Here is a 22,232-nt window from a genome sequence, read left to right on the forward strand (position 1 = left end):
TTTGAGTAGCTTGCTAATACTTGCCAAATTAATAGTTAATTGTTCTTTACACACTGGAGACTTTCTGACACACCCTTTTTGATACTTGGGAAAAATATTTCTTTATTGTAAATGTTTATAGATTTTTAAAATAATGTAATCTGTGAATGCTTTGTATAAAGTCCATGAATGTACTCAGCCTATTTTTAGAGGGAACACTGGTGTTAATGTTTTTATTATTATTTGACTAAAGTGGGTATCTCATTGTGATTTGGAGGTGACCCTGTGCTCTTGACAGTTATGCCAGGTGTTCCTGGATGTCCTGCCAAGTGGTAAAGACTTCATATGTGGAGGATTAGGAATGAATTCTGTGACTATTGTCCAAAGAATAATACAGCTGATGGCAGACGGGAATTGATTTTTTCTCAGATACAGAAATTTATATTGACTACTTATTTAGACCATCACCTGTATTGCTGGATGGAGTACTCTTGAATGGAATCAAATATTCTTATAGCGTAAATATCAAAGACATGGTATTTTTCATGAATTGCATTTGACATAAGTTAGTTCACTAATATTAGGGAGATGTTAACTGGTTAACGTGATATTGCAAAGTATATTGGAGGGGAGTGCTTATGACTGACAGTACTTAAAAAGAAAACTCCTCAATGTTATTCGAAGAATACTGAAGGGAGGTGTAGCCAGTTTTTCATCATGGACCTGGTTTGCTAGTATGAGCAGGAATTGGGAGAATGAGTGCAGTATCTGTGCAAATTATATACGCAAACACACACTAATAAAACACAAGGATTTGGGAGGGGAAACTAGTAGCCAGGGGAGATTGCTAAAGGATTTATGTAGCATGAGCTGAGTTTTAAAGGACTATAAGAGGCAGAGATGATGAGTGAGTGCATTCCTTAGGAGCCATTGTCAAGGGACAAAATGGGAGATAAAGTGTGAAGAACATCAAGGCCTTTCCAGGTCTATCACAAAATGTGGGAAGGATAGTACAATAACGCTGGAAACGTACATTTGGACCACTTTGTGAAGAACTTTAAAAGCTAAAAGCAGGAGCTTATGTTTGATTCCAAATGTCTTAGAGAACCATTGGAGTTCCTTGAGTAGAGGAGTAATATGATCGGAATTGCATTTAGGGGGAAAAATCATTTATTGTCTATGTAATGAATGGCTTAGAAGGGGAAGATATTTGAGGCAGGGTGAATTTAAGGACTATTGCAATAGTACAGGTGAGAGGTGATGAGGGCTTGGAATAAGGTGGTGGCTAAGTACATTGAGTGAAAGGGAAAGATTCAAATGACGTACGTAGAAATGACAAGTTTTGGCAACAAATGTTAATGCTGAGGTTATGAACTTTGGTGACAGGAAGGGTGATGATGCCTTCAACAAGAATAAAGAACTTTAAAAGAGAGACTGTTGGAGGGAGGGGTTGAAAATATGTTCTATTTCGGACGTGGTGAGTTTGAGATGCTTCTGGTAAATCAAGTTTATGATGTCTAAAAAACAGTTGGTCATGTGAGAGTGGAGTTCAGGAGAGAGACTATGGTTGGATATACAGACCTCAGAATCATCTGCATTATTGTAATACATGATCCCATGGGAGTTGATGAGACCATCAAGTGAGATAATATAGTATGAAAGGAGAAGAGGGCCGAGACCAGTCTTAGGGAATACCCAAGGTTAATAGGTATGACTTGAATGAAGGATGAGAAAAGGGAAAGGAATTGTCAGACATAGGATAGAAGAAGAACCAGGACAGGATAAAGGTACAAAAACTAAGAGTGGGATAGCTAGATGGCACAGTAAATTGAGCACCATCCCTAGAGTCAGGAGGACCTTAGCTCAAATTCAGCTTCAGACACTTAAACTAACTGTGTGACCCTGGGTAAGTCACATAAACCCAATTGCTTCCAAAATAAAAGAGAGGAGAGAGTATCCAGGAAGAGGAGGTAATCTTCAGTGTCGAGGGCTGCAGATAGGTCAAGAAGTATGAGAACTAAGGAAATGTGATGAGAGTTGGAAATTAAGAGATTCACTAGTAACTTTGGAGAGAACAGTTTCAGTTGAATTTTGAAGTCAGAATAGAAATTATAAAGTATTTAGAAAAGAAAGTAAGGAAGAGGTATCAAGTATAGTTGGCTGAGAAGAGGAGAAAGAATATATGGAATGATTGTATTGGGGATAGTAGGATTAAAGGAATTTTTTTGTTTATTTTCTTTTGTGTTTTATTTTGTTGTTATGGGATGGGGGAGAAATAAACATGTTTACCAGGAGCAAGGATGTATTAAAAGATAGGGAGTGCAGAAGATGAGAGAGAATAGGGCTAATAGTAGGAGCAATATGTGGAAGGAGATGGGGTAGGATCAAGTTTGCATGAAGAGATGTTTGCCTTGGCAAGGAAATGTGCCACCTCTTCATGAGAGAAAAGGTGAATAAAATGGTAGAAAAATGTGTTGGGGAATGTGAGATGAGGAATAGTGTAGAAAAATGGGTAAAGAAAGCTATTTTCATAGACAGATCTGTCATGAAATCTTTCATGTTATTAATATACCCAATAAGCATCTTATCGAAGGATGGACAACCTTCCAGGCTGTCTCATGTCTACTAATATTAGTCTAGTATGACGATCATATTCCTAGTTACTTAACATTTAGAGCATCTAGAGTTTCGTTTACATTCAATGAACTTTAAAAGAATTCTAACTATAAAATTGAAACTCTCCTAATTTTAAGTTTAATTCCTAAAAATCATTTCTTAAACATTTACTTATCGGGTAAAAGGGGAAAAATGCTATGTTAATTCTTTTCTTTTTCATGAGGGTGGAGGGTGGGGTGAGATGTGGTTCTAAACAAGTGATTTCATAAATGTAAGCATCTCCAACATCAAACTATCTCCACTACTGCATAATAGCAATTTATCTCTAACATAGAGGCTAAGAAAGAGTTGTCTGGGGCCCAGTAAGAGGGTAAATGGTTTGCATGTGCTTATATGCCTAGGATGGGTGAAAAAAATGTGGTTCAATTATCCAAGGCCAATCTTCTTAGACACTATGCCATACTGCTTGTCATTTGCACACTGTCATATGTAAAATATGGGAAATGGCTTTTTAAATTATTATTCCTTTAAAATCCATGCCATGTAGTGAAAGGGTATACCCTAGACCCTGGAGGAAATGAAATCCACAAAAGATACAGTGGAAACAGCTCTGGGTTGGGAATTCAAAGACTTGGATTTTCATCTTGGCTCTGCCATTCAACTAGTTGTGGAAGCTTTTGGCCAAGTCACTAATACCTGAGAGGTATTGTCTAGATGGCCTCACAAATCTCTTCCAGTTATGAAAAGATATGATCCCAGAATATCTGTCTCCTTCTGAGTTTGCATTAGCCTGAAATTCTCATTAAATAGTTCTCTTTTTGTTGAATTGCTTTTTTAAAAGTCCATTTGCCCTTCCAATTCTCTCTCTCTCTCTCTCTCTCTCTCTCTCTCTCTCTCTCTCTCTCTCTCTCACACACACACACACACACACACACACCCTTACCACCACCACCACCACCAATAACTAGTGCTTGCCATATGGCCTTGTTTTATGGGTCTTACGCTTGTAGTTAAACTTCCTAAAATTGTAGCGGTTGAATTGCAAGATTAACTTGAAAAAATGACTTTATAAGGTGTTATATGCTGTTTAAGTAAGAGTTTACCTCATGACTGAAATTCTTTTTATTATTTCTCAGCAAAAAAAACTAGGAAAATATGCCTATTGAACATTATGTCTCATTTCATAGGCTCATAGATTCAGAGCTGAAAGACTGGGAGGCCACTGAGTCACCTTGCTAATTTTGTTCAGTCATTTCAGCTGTGTCCAACTCTTTGTGACCCCATTTGGAGTTTTCTTGGCAAAGATACTGCAGTGATTTGCTATTTCCTTCTCTAGCTCATTTTACAGATGAAGAAACTGAGGACAAGAGGCTTAAGTGACTTATGCAAGGTCACCCAGCCTAGAAAGTGTCTGAGGTCAGATCTTCCTGACTCCAGGCCTGGCACTCTATCCACTGTGCCACCTCTCTGCTTATTTTACAGGTTAGGAAACTGAAGCCAGAGAGGTGAAGCAATTTGGCTCAGGATTCTATCATCTGAGCTGGGATGTGAGCACAGGTTTTTCAGACTCCAAGTTCAATGTCCTAGTTCCCAAGTTCAATGCTGCCACATGCCAGAAGATGGAAAGCTCACCAGAAAGTTAAAAGCAAACAACAATATCTCAAGGAGTTTTCCTGAATAATCCTTATCCATTTTGAATATATTCAGTCAGATATTTCAATGAATTGGCTATTCACTCCACTCCCTAAAATGTGATTCTCAAAACTGACTGCAAGCCTTCAACACCATTGCATTTCAGGTTAAATTCCACCATACAAAAGTGTTAGAATTTGACAACTGTAGAAGGGTGATAATGGCCAGTGACCATTTGACTTGAAACCCCAAAGTATCAAGAATCCTCTCCCTAAATCAATTGTCTTGGAAGATGTTTTCCCTGGGATGGCTGCCCAAAGCATAAGAGTTCTCAAGAGCATTAACTGTCTTTTGTTTCCCTGCCAAATGTGGCAATTATGAATTCAATTAGAGTGGAGAGGGGAATAAAACAGAGGAGGAAAAAATGAGATCAAGAGGCTACTTGTTTAGAAAGACCGTTTGTAGAGAGAAAGCAAAGAAATCCAAGGCAAGACAGGAGAAGGTGGCTAAAACATTTTTTTCCCTTAAGTACTAAAAATTAAATCAAGCTTATAAAATGCTTCAAAGGGTCACTGCTTCCTAGCACATCCCACTGAGCCCATCCCTCTAGTCACTTTGGACTTTAACAGACTGCCAAAGGAGTCTAACAAACACACACACACACACAAACTCAGTCACTGAAAAAATCCTGCACCAGAATTACCCCCAAAGTCTCTGTCTGCTCTAAACCTATGGGCCCAGGAGCTCTGCATTGGAGGTATAATCATTAGAAGCTGGCCAAGCACTGATCCCTCAGAAATATTGTGCAAGCGTGGGGCTGGGTCTTCATGGAATTTTCTGTACACTGTCGGTAGTAAGAAATAGTGGAAAGAATTGGACTTGGAGCTTCTATACCTTTTCATTGCATGCTAACTTCATGACTCATTTTTTTCTACTCTGACAATAAACATTCATTTTTTCCAAGGACACTTTAGTTGAAACTTTCGAATTTTATCAGAAATTTCAATATTATCATTACCCTCATGTGATTATTATTTCTTTGGTTGGCTCTGTGGCCCACTCTTTGATGTGATCATAATTTTGGTTGTCATCTTTTACTTATATTTCTTTTTTTACTGTTTTAGCAGCATTCAATATTTGCATTACTATAAATATATGAACAGTATTAGTGATTAATAATTAGTAATGTCATAATAAATGTTATACAAATAAATTATCATATTTAATTGCATTGATTGTATTTAATTATCTTCAAATAATATGACTATTTTTCCAAAGCCATATATTTGATTATGGTCCCTTTTAGGAATAGCACATTATTTTTTTTGCATGCATCTAGCATGCATTTTAGAAATACGTGCAATCTTTCATAGTCCCATTTATAAACGGCCATAGGTCAGTCCAATCTAATGTTCCAAACCATATATTTGATATTTTCCTTCTTATTTAGCTTTTTTTCAGTCCTCCCTGTGCTCCAAGTCTTACCTGCCAACCGTTCTCTCATCCCCATAAGAATTAAGACCACAACATGTGTTCCTGTCCTAAAGAGGTGGATCTCTATACATGTCCAAATCAACCCTCCCTGTCATTTGATGCATATGCATGACAGATAGGGATACAGATTTAGAGCTAGAAAAGATATTAAAGGCTATCAAAGGCAATTCTCTCGTTTTATTGGCGCAGCAACTGAAGCCCAGAGAGAGGTAGTTACTTGATTTGGTGAGGGTCACACAGCTAATAAATATCAGTTTTTTGTTTGTTTTTTCTTCAAGTCCACTACTTTATCCACTGTGCCTACATATGCATTACGCATATATGTACATATGCATATGGTGTGTGTGGCAAGAGTCACTTAAACTAGCGGTAGAGAACCTACAACCTCCAGGCCACATGTGGCCCTCTATGCTCCCAAGTGCATCCTTTTGACTGAATCCAAACTTCACAGAGCAAATCCCCTTAATAAAAGGGCCTGTTCTGTAAAACTTGGACTCAGTCGAAAGGCCATACCCAAGGACCTAGATGGCCACAGGTTCCCCACCCCTGTTAAACTCTCAGTCACCCAGGCAATAACCTAAGATGATATAATACAGAAAAATTCCTACTTTGGGACGCTCAAGGCAGTTTCTACATAGGGAGCTCCTACACTGATGAAGCCACAAGCTCAGACTAATAAACGCACACATATACACTTTCATCATCAGTGAATCTAGCTTTTTTTTCCCTCTGTTCTCTCAACCAGAAAGAAACCTCTTCCTTCTTGGCAGAGGCTCTGCAAGAATATGCCAGCAGAGCATACTATTTGGTCCTTGAAAGCTGATATGTTTTAATCATAGGCCTGATGGTTGACTGTTGTGCCTGTCACCTAAGGACCCCCTTTCCTAAGTAGCACGCAGGAGTAGACCTTCTTCAGCTTTCACTGTTATTGATGACCACCTTCTAAAGTATGGAGAGGTGATGGATATCAGCAGAGGCAATATTCATCATCAGCCATATGGGTCCTTGAATTAATAAGAGTGAAATATCTGTTTCACATCTACTTCCATTCATTGGGAAGGGGAGCCAAATGTCCAAGCTCAGAGAATCATATGATCCGTGCAACCCTTGGCAAGATCTTTAGCGACCTATAAACCACCTTTCACACTCTCTGCTGTATCCACAAATCAGTCTTGTTTTTTGCAAAGCTATACCAACTTTAAATCCCTTCCATCAGAAAGACAACTTTTTTTTAATTCCTATCTGCTAGAGAGCTAGAGATGGAAACTAAAAATATGACAGAGATATGGAAGGGCAGCATTCTTCTTGTTTTTCCCCCTTTATTATCATGAAACCCTTTAACACTTTTAACATTTATTCTCTGGAGAAAATATTAGCATTTCAACCATCTTATTTTTTTTTAATTTCTGGGTTGCATGAAGGTAGAGCAACATCCATGAGAAGATTTCATTTTCATCATCTCCATACTCCCACAAGCCATGGCTGTACTATCTCAACTAAGTGAGATCAAGCACCCCAGGGCCTGTGAGCAGAGCTACAACTGAGTTCCTGTTTCTCTCCATAGAAGTCAGTTCCCTTGTACAAGGGAACATTAATTAGTAAAAGATTGCAGAAATAAATTGAATATGGTTTATTTTTTTGCCTGCTCCTGCCATAATTTGCATTTTTTTCTGCCTGTTACATTCAGGCTTATGTCACCAAAGAAAAAGTCCTGCCTCCTTTCCTATAATCACAAAAGACCAAATAATTGAACACAATACATTCCATGTCCTAATTAGTGGGTTATTGGAATTTCTACTGCTTCACCTATTCAGTTTCATAGTTACCATGGGGGAAAATAATTCTAGCTTTGTTTTGAAATTATTGCAATCAAAATTTATTAATTCTTTAAAGAAAAATTATGCTTGATAGAAGACACAGCTTTCTTTCTTTCTTAAATAATTATAGCTAGTATTTATAATGCCTTTGAAGATTTGAAAAGCACACCATAAATATTATATATTTGATTCTTCCAAAACCACTGAGATGTAGGGGCTGTTATTATCCCCATGTTACAGATGAGGAAACTGAGACAGATAGGGATTAAGTAATTTGCCTACAGTCATACACCTAGTGAGTGTTAAAGGCAGGATTTGAGAGTGAATCTTCCTGACTTCAAGTCCAACACTTCCACATTTATAGGTTTTTATGCTTCATCCAGAGCCACTAGAATTTTTTTTGAGTGGGGAAATGGAATGGAGGGAGCTTTACTCCAGGAAGTTCACTAAGCTAAGTAGAAGAGGGACTAGATTGAGGATAGGCCAGACCATTCACCAAGGTGGTGGTGGTGTCAGAGGAGAGAAGGGTGCATAAGAGAGATGCCATGAAGGTAATATCAATAGGACTTGGCAACAGATTGCATATGGGAAAGTAGAGAGAGTGACCTAGGTTGTGAATATAGGTGGCTAGGAGGATGATAATGGCCTCCACAATAATAGAAAAAAGGGAGGGACTGGGGAAAAGATGATGAATTTTGTTTCGGACATGTTGAGTTGAATATGTCTACAGGTGACTCATGATATGACTGATCACTTTCATGCCTGACTTCACTGTTATTGCCAGTGCAGTATCATTCACCCCACTTCCTCATCACCTGGACTCTGCTTTTCCTCATTTCCCAGCTCCAGTCAGCTGCTATATCCTATTCATTTTACTCCCAACCTTGTATCTGTCCCATATCTTCCACTCCCACCCACTACAACCATAATCTTTAGCCTGTGGCATCTGCATCTTAGGCTTATATGAGAATTTATCCACCTTGGCCATTCATGCTTTCTGATCAATCAATCAGCATTTATTTAGTACTCATCTGCTAGGAGCCATGCAAAGTGCTGGGGGTGCAAAGAAAAATAAAATAAAATCATTTCCCTCAAGGATCTCCTAATCTAAGGGGGAAGACAACACACAGATAAACAGATGCACAGATGGAGAGGAGAAGGTTCTAACAGGCAAGGTGTGTAGAAAAGGCTTCCTGCAGAAGATGGCATTTCAACTGCAAGTGGAAGGAAAGCAGAGACTCTAAGAGGAAGGAAAGACCTCCAAGAATGGGTGATAGCCAATGCAGAAATACAAAGATGGGAAATCAAATTCAGTATTTGAAAAACATTAACTTGATTGGCGTGAGTACATCAGAGAATATGTGGAGGAAAGAAAAATGTATGAAGACTGGAAAGGCAGGAAAGGGACAGATTATGATGAGTTTTCAATGCCAATCACAGAATTTCCTATTTGATCATGCAGATAATAGGGAGCCATAGGAGTTTATTGAGGAGGGAGGCTGACATGGTCAGACTTAAGTTTTAGGAAAATCATTTTGTCAGCCAAGTGATTATAGTATTAGAGAAGTGTAGAGACAAAGCAGGATGACCAATCAGGAAGCTATGGCTATCATCCAGCTGAAGGTGGATGAGGGACTTAATAGGGTGGTAGCTGGGTGAGTTGAGACCAGGGGACCACCATGAGATGCTGCGAAGGTGCTTCTTATATTTCCGAAACCTAAGGCTTTCTAAGCATTCCCTAGATTCCTCAACCTATTTCCTAGGGCAGAGGAATGAATTTCTTTGTAACTAAGGTGTTCTTAAATAAGGGAAAGTCTATTGAACAAAATGTCAAAACAGTACTTCAATCAGAAGAATAAAGAATATCCATAAAATATGCAAAAAAGCTAAGTGACCCATGGACAACATCTTGATGACTACCTTGCCCACAGAAGTTGTATTAATAAGAGGAAGAATAACATGCTGTACAGGTTGCTGTACTTGGCACCAGGATGATCTGAATTCAAATCCTACCCTGACCCTTACTATGAGGCCATGCAAATTAGTAGAAAATCATTCTGTGATCCTCACTTTGCTCATCTCTGAAATGGGACTAACAATATAGGGGTACACATCCCCATCCTCTGAGGGTATTGTGAAGATCAAATAGATTAATTAATACACGTGCAATTTTTACATAATTTAAAGGGCTATAGAAATGTCTGCTCTTAGTAAATGTTTGATGGATTGTAATGAGTTGAATTGAATTACTAACAGATGATAAACCGTAGCTTTAGAAGTAATTTGCAAAGCAAGTGGTTGCCATATCATATTTCCTTCAGGGACAGAGTCCAGTTCACTATCTCATCCTTGAATGTAGAAAGGATCCAGGATCTCCCCTCCCCCCAGATATGGCTAATGTGGGAATTTGTTTTACTTGACTAAGCATGTTTGTTTTCAAGGTATTCTTTTTCCTTCCACCCTCCCCGATTTTCTTTTCTGGGGGGGGGGGGGAACACTAGGGATAGGATTGCATCTAGAAAAAGAAAAAAAGTCATTTTAATGCAAAGAAGAGTATAGAAGAAAAGTCAGAAAAAGTCATAGACAAGAAGGATAGCTTTGAAAGTTACATGTTGACTGTATTATTTAGTACAGAATTCTCTTTTACTATTCTGTTATGTGTAGAGGAGGTTCTAGTCAATTGTGGCTCGTATATGGAAATGGTCAGTTGAATTATGTTTTATGTTGTTGTTAAGGAAAGAAGGAAGGAAGGAAAGAAGGAAAGAAGGAAGGAAGGAAGGAAGGAAGGAAGGAAGGAAGGAAGGAAGGAAGGAAGGAAGGAGGGAGGGAGGGAAGGAAGGGAAGATGGAGGGAGGGAGGGATGGAAAGACGGAGGGAGGGAGGGAGGAAGAAAGAAAGGAAGGAAAGAGAGAAAGAGGAAGAGAGGGAGGGAGAAAGGAAGGAAAGAAGGAAGGAAGGAAGGAAGGAAGGAAGGAAGGAAGGAAGGAAGGAGGGAGGGAAGGAAGGGGAGATGGAGGGAGGGAAGGATAGAAAGATGGAGGTAGGGAGGGAAGGAGGAAGAAAGAAAGGAAAGAAGGAAGGAAAGAGAGAAAGGAGGAAGAGAGGGAGGGAGGAAGGAAGGAAGGAAGGAAGGAAGGAAGGAAGGAAGGAAAGAGAAAAGGGAGGAAGGAAGTAAGGAAGAGAAGGAGGGAGGGTGGAGGGAGGGAAGAAGGAGAGGAAGAGGGAGAGAGTGAGGGAGGAAAAGAGAAGGAAGGAAGGAAGGAAGGAAGGAAGGAAGGAAGGAAGGAAGGAAGGAAGGGAAGAAGGAAGGGAGGAAGGAAAGAAAACACTGGCTCTGGATTCAGAGAACCTGGGATTAGATCTTGTCTCTGATGTTTACCGACTATGTGTTATATGACCTTGGGTAGGTCACAACCTCTCTGGGACTTCAGTTCCTCACCTATAACATGAACGGACTAGACTAGGTGGTCTCTAAGGTCCCTCCCAGCTTTAACTTTCAGTCCATTTCCTCAATGGGTGACTCTGACTATATCCTAGAACATGGGCCTGGAAGGGTCAAGCTTCCACATCTACCCCTGCAGGAGAAATAATACCACATATGAAGAGCATGGAACCCTGAGTGATCTTCATAACAAAGGCCATAAGCCAGTTCTCCTGGACTTGGCACAGCCTCCTTCAGGAGAAAAGAGCAGTGTTCACTGCTTACTGGTGGAATATTCATGTCAATTCTTGCTGCGGTTTCTGAAATAACTTTAAAAATGGAAATGGTGAATCACACCAAGTGCAGTTGAAGCACATATTGGTCTTCTAAGGATCACTGCCTACAGGGAAAGCAGCACACCAGGCCTGGGAAGAGGATTGCCCACTTTCTTCCTTAACCCCAAGCTTCTTGTGCCAAGGAATGTTTACAGAGCAAGGGTCAAATGAACCATCTCACCAAGACTTATAAAAATTTATAAGCTTCTGGAATGTCATTTTTTAGGTTTCCTAATATTAACATTTCATTTTTAACCAGGTTGAAAGGGAAATTAGTTTGTGTTATATATGGGGAAAAAGATAAAAAAAAAATTTTTAATAAAGCCAACTTATATTACCTGAGGAACTCTCAGAATGATTTAGCCAAAAGAGCTACAGAACTATCCATATAATAACAACAGCTGATATGTCTCTAAAGTTGGGTTTCTTAACCATGTGTGTGTCTTTGCGTGTGTGTGTGTCTGTGTCTGTGTGTTCAATGGATGCCTGTAGCAGTCTGGTAAAGCCTATGGTCCAATCCAAGTATGAGCTCTCATTTAAGGTCTGCAAAGCACTTTACATGCACTATCTCATTTGACATTTGACATTTTGATAACAACCCTTCAAAGATAGATGCTATTATTATCATCCCCATTTTACAGATGAGGAAACAGAGCTACAAGAAGGCTAAGTCAGTCTTGTCAAACCCAAGCAGAAACAGCATCCACTAAACCATGCATAAGTATACCTGAAGGCCACATATTTACTTAGAAAACCATATAGTAACATTATCTGTGTTTTATTGTATTTTTATTTATTTTGTTAAACATTTTCCGACTATTCTTTTATCTGGTTTGGGCTGATTATATTAATAACTTGAATTTATATACTGCATCAAGGTGTATAAAATTAAACAAAACAAGTCCCATAAAACTTGCACCATTAAGTATTATTACATCAATTTTACAGAGGTGGGGGGAGAGAGGGAAATAGAAGAAGAGAGATTTGCAGATGTTACTTGGCCAGGGAATTAAGTCTCACAGATAGTAATGTTATAAACAGGATTCAAACTCAGATCTCTTGGCTTCATCTGCATGCTGAACCATGGGAAAAATTTCAGTCCAGACTGAAAGGCAACGGAGGAGCCATTATGACAAAAACTCACTTTGGCCTTTGAGTGACCACAGTTACAAATCAGAAAAGGAACTTTCATGCCAGCTCTTCTAACTGCCTTATTTATAGATAAAGAAACTAAGTCCTGGAGAGGTTAAATGTTTTGGCCAAGGTAGTAGCCAGCAGAGCTGGGATTTGAACAAGGGGGCCTCAGTGTCATCAACCAAAGTCTACAACTTCTAAACAATTTCTGGCCCTAACACTATGTTACAAAATAGATTTTGATCAAAAGAGGAAAGAAGCTATTGGGTGCATTTGCTATAATTAAAACTAATTCATTTTGCTTATTGGGAATTTAGTAAGAATTGTAAAAGGAATAGATCTTCGATTTGTCTATTGCATATGAATGAGTTCTTAGAATAAGGCAGATAAATCTGGAAATGCACTCTAGTCTCATCCACTCACCTGAATCAGTCGCTGTAACCAACAAGACACATTTCTCCTTCTTTTCTCTATCGAGGCTGTATATCACTTTGAGTTCCCCGCTGGGGGAGAGAACAAAGGCGTTGTCTTCATTCCCACCAATGAGTGTGTATGTCAGTTTGCTGTTGGAGCCTTGGTCATCATCTCTTGCTACAACCTACAAGAAGGAAGAACATGTAAGACAGCTAATAGTGAGAGGAGGAGGAGGAGTGGAAAAGGAAGTAGAGAGGAAGGGAATGTTATATAATAGATAATACAGGGATCTATTCTGAATGAAAAGAAAACAAATATTGTAACCAGAGGGACCTTGAGGATGAAACGAGATAGCAGATGCAAACAAAACACTTTGCAAACATTAAAGGGCTATATGAATACCAGATAATAATTACTATTATTATTAAAAATAATGGATTTAATCTATTTATTTATTTATTTTTAATTTGTTTATTTATTTATCCATTTATTTGTTCATTTATTTAGCTATTTGTTTACAGCTACCATTCTGGTGACTACTTCATTCTCTGCCCTTCTGCTGGGCTCAAGCTATGTTAATGGAGCAATACTCCACTTTGCATCTACTGGTGATTTCAACTCCATGAAACAAGCTTTCCCTCTCAGGATATCTCATCTCTTCTAAACCTATCAATGTGCCCCTAACTCAAGCCTTGATTGACTCCACCTCCTTCAGCCTCTCCCCTCTGACTTGAAGGGCTGGAGGGCAGAGTCCCAAACTCCTCCCAATACCTTCCTTTATAGAGGGCAGAAACTGGACTCTCACATAATTCCATTTCATATCTGCTTCCCTGCCTAGCTGAAACTTCACACAATGAGGTGCACTGCCTTACTCATTTCCAGGTACCCCCTGGTGTTCCCCTAATAACAGAATTCTCTGGGAAAAAAATAAATACTTATTCTTTTAAGTTTAATCTAAATTATTAATTTTTAAATCTATACAATCACCAATACAATAAATCAAGTCATTATTTGTACCAGTTGCCAATTTCTGAATTGCAGATGCTCATGCTGAAAATTTAACAATTAGTGGTTAGAGCAGGTACCAGCACACACCTTATTTAAACCTACAAACAAAATTGCTAGGTATTTTCTAGTAGAATATACCTTCCTCGAAGGCAGGGATTATTTCATTTTTAGCTCTGTATACAAAGTACCTAGCGTGGTTTATTGTACAGTGTTAGCTGCTTATTATATCTGTTAAATTGGATTTGTTTATTTTAAATTCAATCTGTGATTTTGAATTAAGGTTCTTATCTATCATCTTCAGAAATATACAACTAGAGAAATATGTGGGTATGGATTATGTATACATACATATATACACATACCTTATCTATGTGTGTGTATGTACATATATGCATATATATATATAGAGAGAGAGAGAGAGTGAGAGAGAGAGACAGAGAGAGAGAAGAGAAAATACTGAGCAATTTTTAAATAACCATTTTTAAAAGACTGATTCCTTCTATCTCACATAGGGTGGAAGTGCAGCCACTCATGCCTCAGTCTCCCTACTACTTGACATGGTAGCTTTCCTTGGTCCATTTCCTAACCAAGCCAGTTCACCCATCCTTAGGCAACATGGTAACCCTCCACTCTCAGAGGCTCACCATATTAATTTCAGACTTAGTTCAGACTCTTGATTGGCTTGGTCCATTTTAGTTCAGAACTCCTGGGCTCAAGAGAACCACTAGATGCCTTCTCTGTAACTTGGATTAAAAAAGCCTTTGCTAACCCATACAGGGTATGATAGACTTTTTTGAGAGAAAAAAAAATGCCTTAAAATAAAAATAATAATAATTGCCTTATTTCAGTGTACTAACCTGAAGAATTGTCTTTGGAAGGGTTCCTAGATTCTCGGGGACATTGATTGAGTATGGGGACAGTTCAAATACTGGAACAAAATCATTGATATCTAAGAGAACAATATCCACCATGGTGGTGTCCATCCTGGGGCTGCTGCCCCGATCTGATGACTGAACAGTTAAGGAGTATGTTGGTTTCTTCTCTCGATCCAAAGGCTTAGCTACAGTGAGAATCCCTGTCACGGAGTCAATTCTAAACTCCTGGTTTTCATTTCCACTGATGAGGGAATAGCGAACTTGTCCATTGGCACCTTCATCTCCATCAACAGCACAGACTTGCACTATGTCAGTCCCAGTCAATGTGTTTTCATTAATTTCCACTTTATAAAGGGCCTGTGCAAAAACAGGGTTGTTGTCATTGATATCAAGGATGATGACCGCCACTTCTGTAGATGAAGAAAGAGGTGGCTGACCTTTGTCAGTTGCTACCACAGTGAGAGTATAGTTGGACACTTCTTCCCTGTCTAGCTCTCCAGTGAGTCTCACTTCTCCATCAATGGTCCCAATACTGAACTTGTTGCCCAAAGGGTTCAGTAGAGTGTATTCAATATAGCTGTTGGGGCCACTGTCTCGGTCAGTTGCTTGAGCTTTGAATACAACAGTGTCAGTGGGGGTGTTTTCTGGAACATAGGTCAGTTTGGGGGAAATGAAAATTGGGGCATTATCATTAACATCCAATAGAATGATAGACACTTGAGCAGTGCTGGTGTAGCTAGAGGCTGGAGGGTGGGGCAGATCATGAACCTGAATAACCAGGTTGTAGAAGGACTGACTTTCCCGATCCAAAGTCTTCCTGATTTTGAGAATACCATTGTTGTCAACAGTAAACTGACCGAGGCTGTCTCCTGAGGTAATGCTGTAAGACAACTCGGAGTTTAGCCCTGAAAGCAAAAAAAAAAGAAAAAAAGAGGAAAAATTTACTTCCCTTCAACAATTTTAACTTAGGTTATAATAAATATGTTGGTAGTTACTTTTGCATTCTTGTTAAATTCTGAACCAAGAATAATAACAATGTTGAATAGTTTAGTATCCTTACTAAATACACACATAAATAAAAGTAATCACATGTTATATTCTGTGTAACCTCCCTATATATCACTCTACTTAATGGTAGTATTAAGACACTACTAATGATTTCCAATAAACAAGGTGGGAAAACACCCCAGAGTAAAAAAAAATACTAACTCCAATCTTCTTTAGCTCTATGACCATGGAAAAAAATCATTTAGCTTTGACTTTCCCATCTCTGAAACAAGGACAATAACACCAGCAGTACTAATCTCACAGGCTTGTAATAAGGTTCAAAAGGAGATAATAGATGTAAAATGCTTTACGTAGATGTCAGGTATCCTACAACTTGATCAGATCCTAGCTGTTAAGCAAATGATGTTAACAGAAGGCATGTAACAACCTCAGTAATTTCAGTCTGACACATTTCCAGGGATATGTAACACAATTTTCTGATATATGGCATTAGTCATGGATGTTTTTAAATTTTTTTAAACACATGTCTAAGAAATGGTCTTGGAGAAAATTTTTTCTCTCTCAAGTTAAGTTCTGCAGAATCAAATTATTTTTAAATACCTTCTTTGAATGAAATGCTAATAGTAAAATTATATTTTAAAGTACTTTTTGTACATTAAAAAGCTTCTTCCCTTAATATGATCATGTATTAATTTGTCCCTATTTAGACCATATTACAATGTGTCTTTATTTGAAAGAATTTCAGAATGAATTGTTTTTATTTCAAATAATTTTACAAATGATGTTTAAAGGGCCTGAGCTGTGTTTTCATTTACATAGGGATTGCCCAGGTGGGGAAACTTCCTCTCTTGGTGGAGGTTGATACCTACTCTGTAACTGAGTCCTAGAGAGATGCCGACAGCATTGAGTTTAAGTGACTTTCCCAGCACAGAGCTAGTATTTGTCCTAGTTAAGACTTGAACTCAGGTCTCCCTGATGCTGAGGGCAGCTCTTTATCCACTACTCCCTAGCTGACTTTCTTTTACAAATGAAACCTAATTAATATTGATGGAGACATCAATGAAAGCATAGTTTATTTAATTCTTCTGCTAAAAAAAGGAAGCAATTGGCCAGGTGCAGGGATGGTTGACAGGGAGAGGTACTATGCTGTGGAGGAAAGAACATTAGATTTGGGATTAGATGACTTCAGTTCAAATCCTGTGCCTAACTTTTATTACCTGTGTCATCTTGGGTAAATCACCTAGCTTTTCTGTGCCTCAGTATCCCTCTCTTTAAAAGGAGGGGATTTGATTAGGTGACTTCTAAGGCATCTTCCAGGCTTAAACACAGGAGCTTATGGAAACACTTGAAGGATGAGCAGTTACTTTTCCAGTGTTCATTGCAAGTATGTACTGAACATAGAGAAGGAAGCCTGGTCAATTCACCCCCAGGGCTATCTTTTTCTCCTGGGCTTCTGAAGCCAGAGGTCCTTGATTTTAAGGATAAAATAGATTTTAGCATTGGGCCTTGAACCACCACACAAATTAAATTTCTGGCGATCAAACCAAGAATAACAGCTTTAAATCCTAGGGAATAAAATCCAACTGCTCACACCTTCCTGCAAAGCACATGCAATTAGGGCTCCAACACCCAATTTCCTTTTAAAAACCACCTTAATCCAATTATCCACTCCAACTAGTACTTATTAAGTGCCTACTATATGCAAGACACAGAAGAATCTGGGCAGATGGAGATGAGACAGAATAAACCGTCCCTGCCCTGCCCACTACTTACATTCTACTGAGGAGGTGATATGACCAGAGAGAAGGGGTGGCATATAATATATAAGTCATGAATAAACACAAGAAAATTTAAGGATAGAGAAAAAACTAACAAGTTGGGGAATAAAAATTATAAATGTCTTTCTCTTCTCTGTCTCTACTTTTGTCCATCTTTCCTGCTTCCCGAATTCCCATGTATAGAAAGCTTGGGGATTACAATTCACATTCAGGTCCACATCTAACTACATATGCAGCCTTCTTTCCACTGTACTGTGGTGTTTCACCATTAACATTCGATCCACACAGTATGTAATTTAAATATACAATAGGCAGATACTTTTTTAATAAACTGGGTCTAGAGCAAAGTAAGAGAAGAACCTTGGAGTGGATTACTTAAAAGAGTTTTCCAACATTCCTAATGATCCCAAACAACTCTGGGTCATAAGCTACATGGTTGCTACATGTTGAATGATGCTATCTTGGAAGAATCAAAACTATGAATCATTCAAGGAATGGAGGCTCATGATTGGTGAAAATCATGTGGAGGTAAGAGAGAAAGATTTCCAAGCATGGGAAACACACATAAGATTTTTCTTTTGATCATATGGGTTTAGAGATGAGAGGTAATATGGGCCTATGGAATGGACATTGTACCCTAGAACTTTTCTCAGCACCTGGAGTCTTCTCAGCCTGGAACATCTCTCTACCATGGCAGCCCCCTCTGAAATTGATGAGTCCTTTCTAGGGTCCATTCTAGGGACAGATCCAGGCCAGTCTTAGTTTATTCCCCACCTAGATATGATTCTGATCATTTGACATGACATCTCTGTTTGGGTGGCTTCTCCTCACTCCCCTCCCCATCCCAGCTTCTTTTTATGTGTTGTCTTCTCCCATCAGAATGGAATCTCCTTGAGGTCAGGGCCTCCTTATTTTTGCTCGCACTTGTATTCCTAGCTCTTAGTACACTTCCCGGGTACATAGTAATTGCTTAATAAATGCTCCTTGTTCAGACTAGGAAATGAGATAGATCTTATACCCATGAGCTGTATGACTACAGCCAAGACTCGGAGCCCCTTTCCTCATTTATACATGTTGTATTGACTGTATAGGGCTATTGAGGATCAAATGAGAAAAATAAAGCATGTAAGGTATTTTGCAAAATTTAAAATGCTATAAAAATGTCAGCCATTTGTGTTATTGAAGCAGAAGAAGGCTTGGACAGGAACCCCCAAGAGAAATAGCAACATGCAAAAAGCCCATAAAAATCTAATTATATTTCCAAGCTGTCTGCGTTTAGGTGGGTGGTCACAACTTGTCTACAGAATTGATATATGATGGTTGGCTATGTGTGATGGCCACCATGACACACACATAAATGAATTCATTTGGAACCCTCTAATGGATAGATAGTACTATTTCCATTTCACCATTTTGCTTCAAGCTGTTTAGTAGGTTTCTGCTGTGAAAACAGATAATAAAAAGGGGGAAAATAAAAATTGTCAATGTTATTTAAACCAACTGGGGTAGGATTCTAGAGAACAAGAGTCAGAAGACCTGGGTTCAAATTTCACTTCTTCTACATAAGCTTAAATGACCTTGGGCAAGTGTCCTCACTTCCCTGGGCCTCAGTTTCTCTTTCTGTAAGATGAGGGAATTGGACTAGATGGTCTTAAGGATCCCTTCCACATCTCTACACTGCTATATACATACCCATGTTCAAACAACATTGTAGAGTTACCAGTATTTAAACTATATATGAAAAAAATGGAAGGCAAAATTCAGTCTACTGTTACATCAACTAGCATTTATGAAGTGCACCAGATACTGTGCTAAGTATTAGGGATGCAAAGAAATTAAAATAATGACAACAACAAAAACTCAGTAACAAAATAGTCCTCGTCCTCCAGGAACTCAAGGTCAAATGGGGAAGACAATAGGCAAACAATGTAAAACCAAACTATAGACTATTAATTAGAGATAATTGACAGAGGGAAGTTCCTAGAATTTTTTGGGGAGCAGAGGGGCAAGCAATTGGGGTTAAATGGCTTACCAAGAGTCACACAGCCAGTAAAAGTCTGAGGTTGGATTTGAACTCAAGTCTATCCTTATTTAAGGGCTGGTCCTCTATCCAGTGCACCATCTACCTACTGGTGGATTTAGAACTATAAGAGAACTTAGAATGAATTTAATCCAATTCTACCATTACACAGAGAATAAAACAAGATTAGGACCTGCCCATGGTCACAAAGAAACAAGAAACAAAGGCTGACTTAGAACCAAGTCTTCTGACTCCAAGATGGACTTACATCACTATCTAGACCATGCAGAAAGTGACTTGCCCAGTATTTCTAGGTTAAGCAGAAGGCCTCCTCATAGCAAAGCATCACTGGCTTGGCCTTTAGGGCTTCCTTCCAGCTATACACTCACGACTTTAGAGTCCCAAGTTACTTAACATCTATGTGCCTCACTTTTCTCATCTGTAAAATGAGGGCAATGGACTCAGTCTTTATGACCCTAATTTTCTGATCCTATGAGTCCAACATGGTAGCCATTCTTTGGTAGTGACAAACTGTGATTCTATTTAGAGTTTTAGGAGTCATGACAATTACATCACCAAGCAACTCTGGTTATAAGACTAACCCATGACCGCTGTGGTATAAGTCAAATTACCTTTCCTCTATGGGTCTTACTCTTCTCATTTGTAAAATGATATGGTGGGGCTTAGATTAGGTGAGACCCAAGGTCCCTCCTGGTGATAAATCTAAGCTCTATGACCTGATCTCACTCATGTCAGGAATGTAGTCTGTGCCTCATAGACTCTCTAGTTTCTTTCAAAGCAAAGCTCAGGTGTTACCCACTCTGAAATATCGTTCCCTGAAACCCATTATCTCCCTCTGAAACGTATTTCAGATACAATTAAAAAAATTATTTGTATGTATATCTTATGTCCTCAATAGAATATAAGCTTGTTGATGGCTCAAACTGTTTTTATTTTTATCCTTAGGGCCTGGCACAGAGCCGTGTCCATATAGGACACTTGTTATTTCTATTAATACTTACATTTTGCTAAATTGGATGGAGGCGATAGCATTCAGCAGATCAAAGGCAAGAGGCACTTTAGAAGAAGTCAGAGCAGCCATGCATAGAGGCAGAAATTGTTATTTTGCTTAACTTGGGGTTACATTAGGTTAAGAATACAAACACCAAAATAAATGGGGAAGAAGGAATTCCCTGTGTTTGAATCACATTTGTTCAAGCAAGCGACTTTAGAAGCTACACTAATTAGAGAAAGAGAGTCTGAGAGAAAGTCAACCAGTGAAGAATGCATCATAAAATTCTCCATTTCCATATAAGGAAGAGTCAACAAAGGCATCGAATGAACAGCACTCATCCCGTGACTGTAACTGAACCTCTGCTATTATAGGGCATGAAAACCATCTCTTTTTCTTTCTTTCTTTTTTCCCTTCTTTCTTTTTTCCTTCTTTCTTTCTTTCTTTCTTCCTAATTCTTTCTTTCTTTCTGCCTCTTTCTCTCTTTCTATCTCTCTTAAAGAAAAATAAAAACTCATTCCTGAGAAGATTTCTTAATGACTCTTGCCATGTGCTATATATTTAGAAAATATATGTTGACACTTTAAAACACAGAATTACTTGTGAACTTTTGTGTTATCTTTCAAAATGCTCAGAACAACTTTTCTTTGCACAGCATGCTCAAACCACAAACAGAGTACATGTACTGTTTTGAAATTCTATACTTTGTCCATCCGTGGTGGAATTTGGTGGGGTTTTATATTCCACATTACAGCCCCACTGGAAATCATCCAGTATTGTACACTTGGTGGTCAGTGTGCGGAAAGTGATCCACTGAATGATCATTCCAATACCTTTTGCATCACCCATTGATTGAATGTGTCACATTTTGGGAAGGGTTGTATATAAAATTAGGAATAACCAGTTATGGTGCATTTTATTATAATTCATACTTCAGTAGCCTTTAAGACTTAAGGCTTATAAAGTGGTTTTCTTTGATATAAATGGTGCAAGTATTACTATCATCTCCACTTATACCAGTAAGGGAAAGTGAGGAGAATGGATAGGCCCTTTTTGAGTACCTATTGTGTGCCAGTCAATGTGCTAAGCACATTACCGTCTTAAGAACTCTGGAAGAAAGAGAAGTCATCATTATCCCCATTTCACAGATTAAGAAACTGAGGCAGACAAAGGGTAAGTGACAACCACTGGCACATAGGAAGCAGATACTTGAGGAATATTTTAACTTGGTCTTTCTGACTTCAGATGCAATGCTCTATCTGGGAGAGAGGAACTTCAGAGGCACCCTAGTCTAAGAGGTAGCTGAACAAGAATTCTCTGTAAGTGGTCTTCTATCTCTTTTACTATTTAGAACAGTGTCATACAATCTACTGAATGCTGAATTCAGGGTGGGAAATCAAGGATTCATATTTCATCTACATCATACCACCAGGTATGATATTAGGAAAAGTAATTCAGCCTCTATGGGCCTCCATTATATTTTAAGGTTTACAGGGACCTCATCACATGCAATCAATTGTGTGATTTGTACTTGCTAATGTGAAAAAGGTTCTACCTGTAATATTTGGTTGTCTTCATTGTTTAAAGAATCCATGAAGCACAACCAATTTACCCCCATTAGGTCTCTGCTGACTATGAAATCTGGTGCATAAACTTAGCAACCTAATGTGAGCCAGATATGCGAAGCAT

At 38.7% G+C, this 22,232-nt stretch overlaps 1 protein-coding gene across 1 annotated transcript in view; it reads right to left on the reverse strand.

The window, feature by feature from the left end:
- Positions 1 to 22,232, reverse strand: part of FAT4 (FAT atypical cadherin 4) — a 237,901-nt gene that overhangs the window by 89,348 nt on the left and 126,321 nt on the right. The window contains exons 5-6 of the mRNA XM_036763767.1: positions 14,708 to 15,630; positions 12,852 to 13,026 (exon numbers count right to left, since the gene is read on the reverse strand). Of these exons, the coding sequence (XP_036619662.1) occupies positions 12,852 to 13,026; positions 14,708 to 15,630 (1,098 nt within the window). The remainder of the gene's footprint in view (positions 1 to 12,851; positions 13,027 to 14,707; positions 15,631 to 22,232) is intronic.

This window comes from Trichosurus vulpecula, chromosome 6, assembly GCF_011100635.1.
Source record: "Trichosurus vulpecula isolate mTriVul1 chromosome 6, mTriVul1.pri, whole genome shotgun sequence".
Lineage (NCBI taxonomy): Eukaryota > Metazoa > Chordata > Mammalia > Diprotodontia > Phalangeridae > Trichosurus > Trichosurus vulpecula.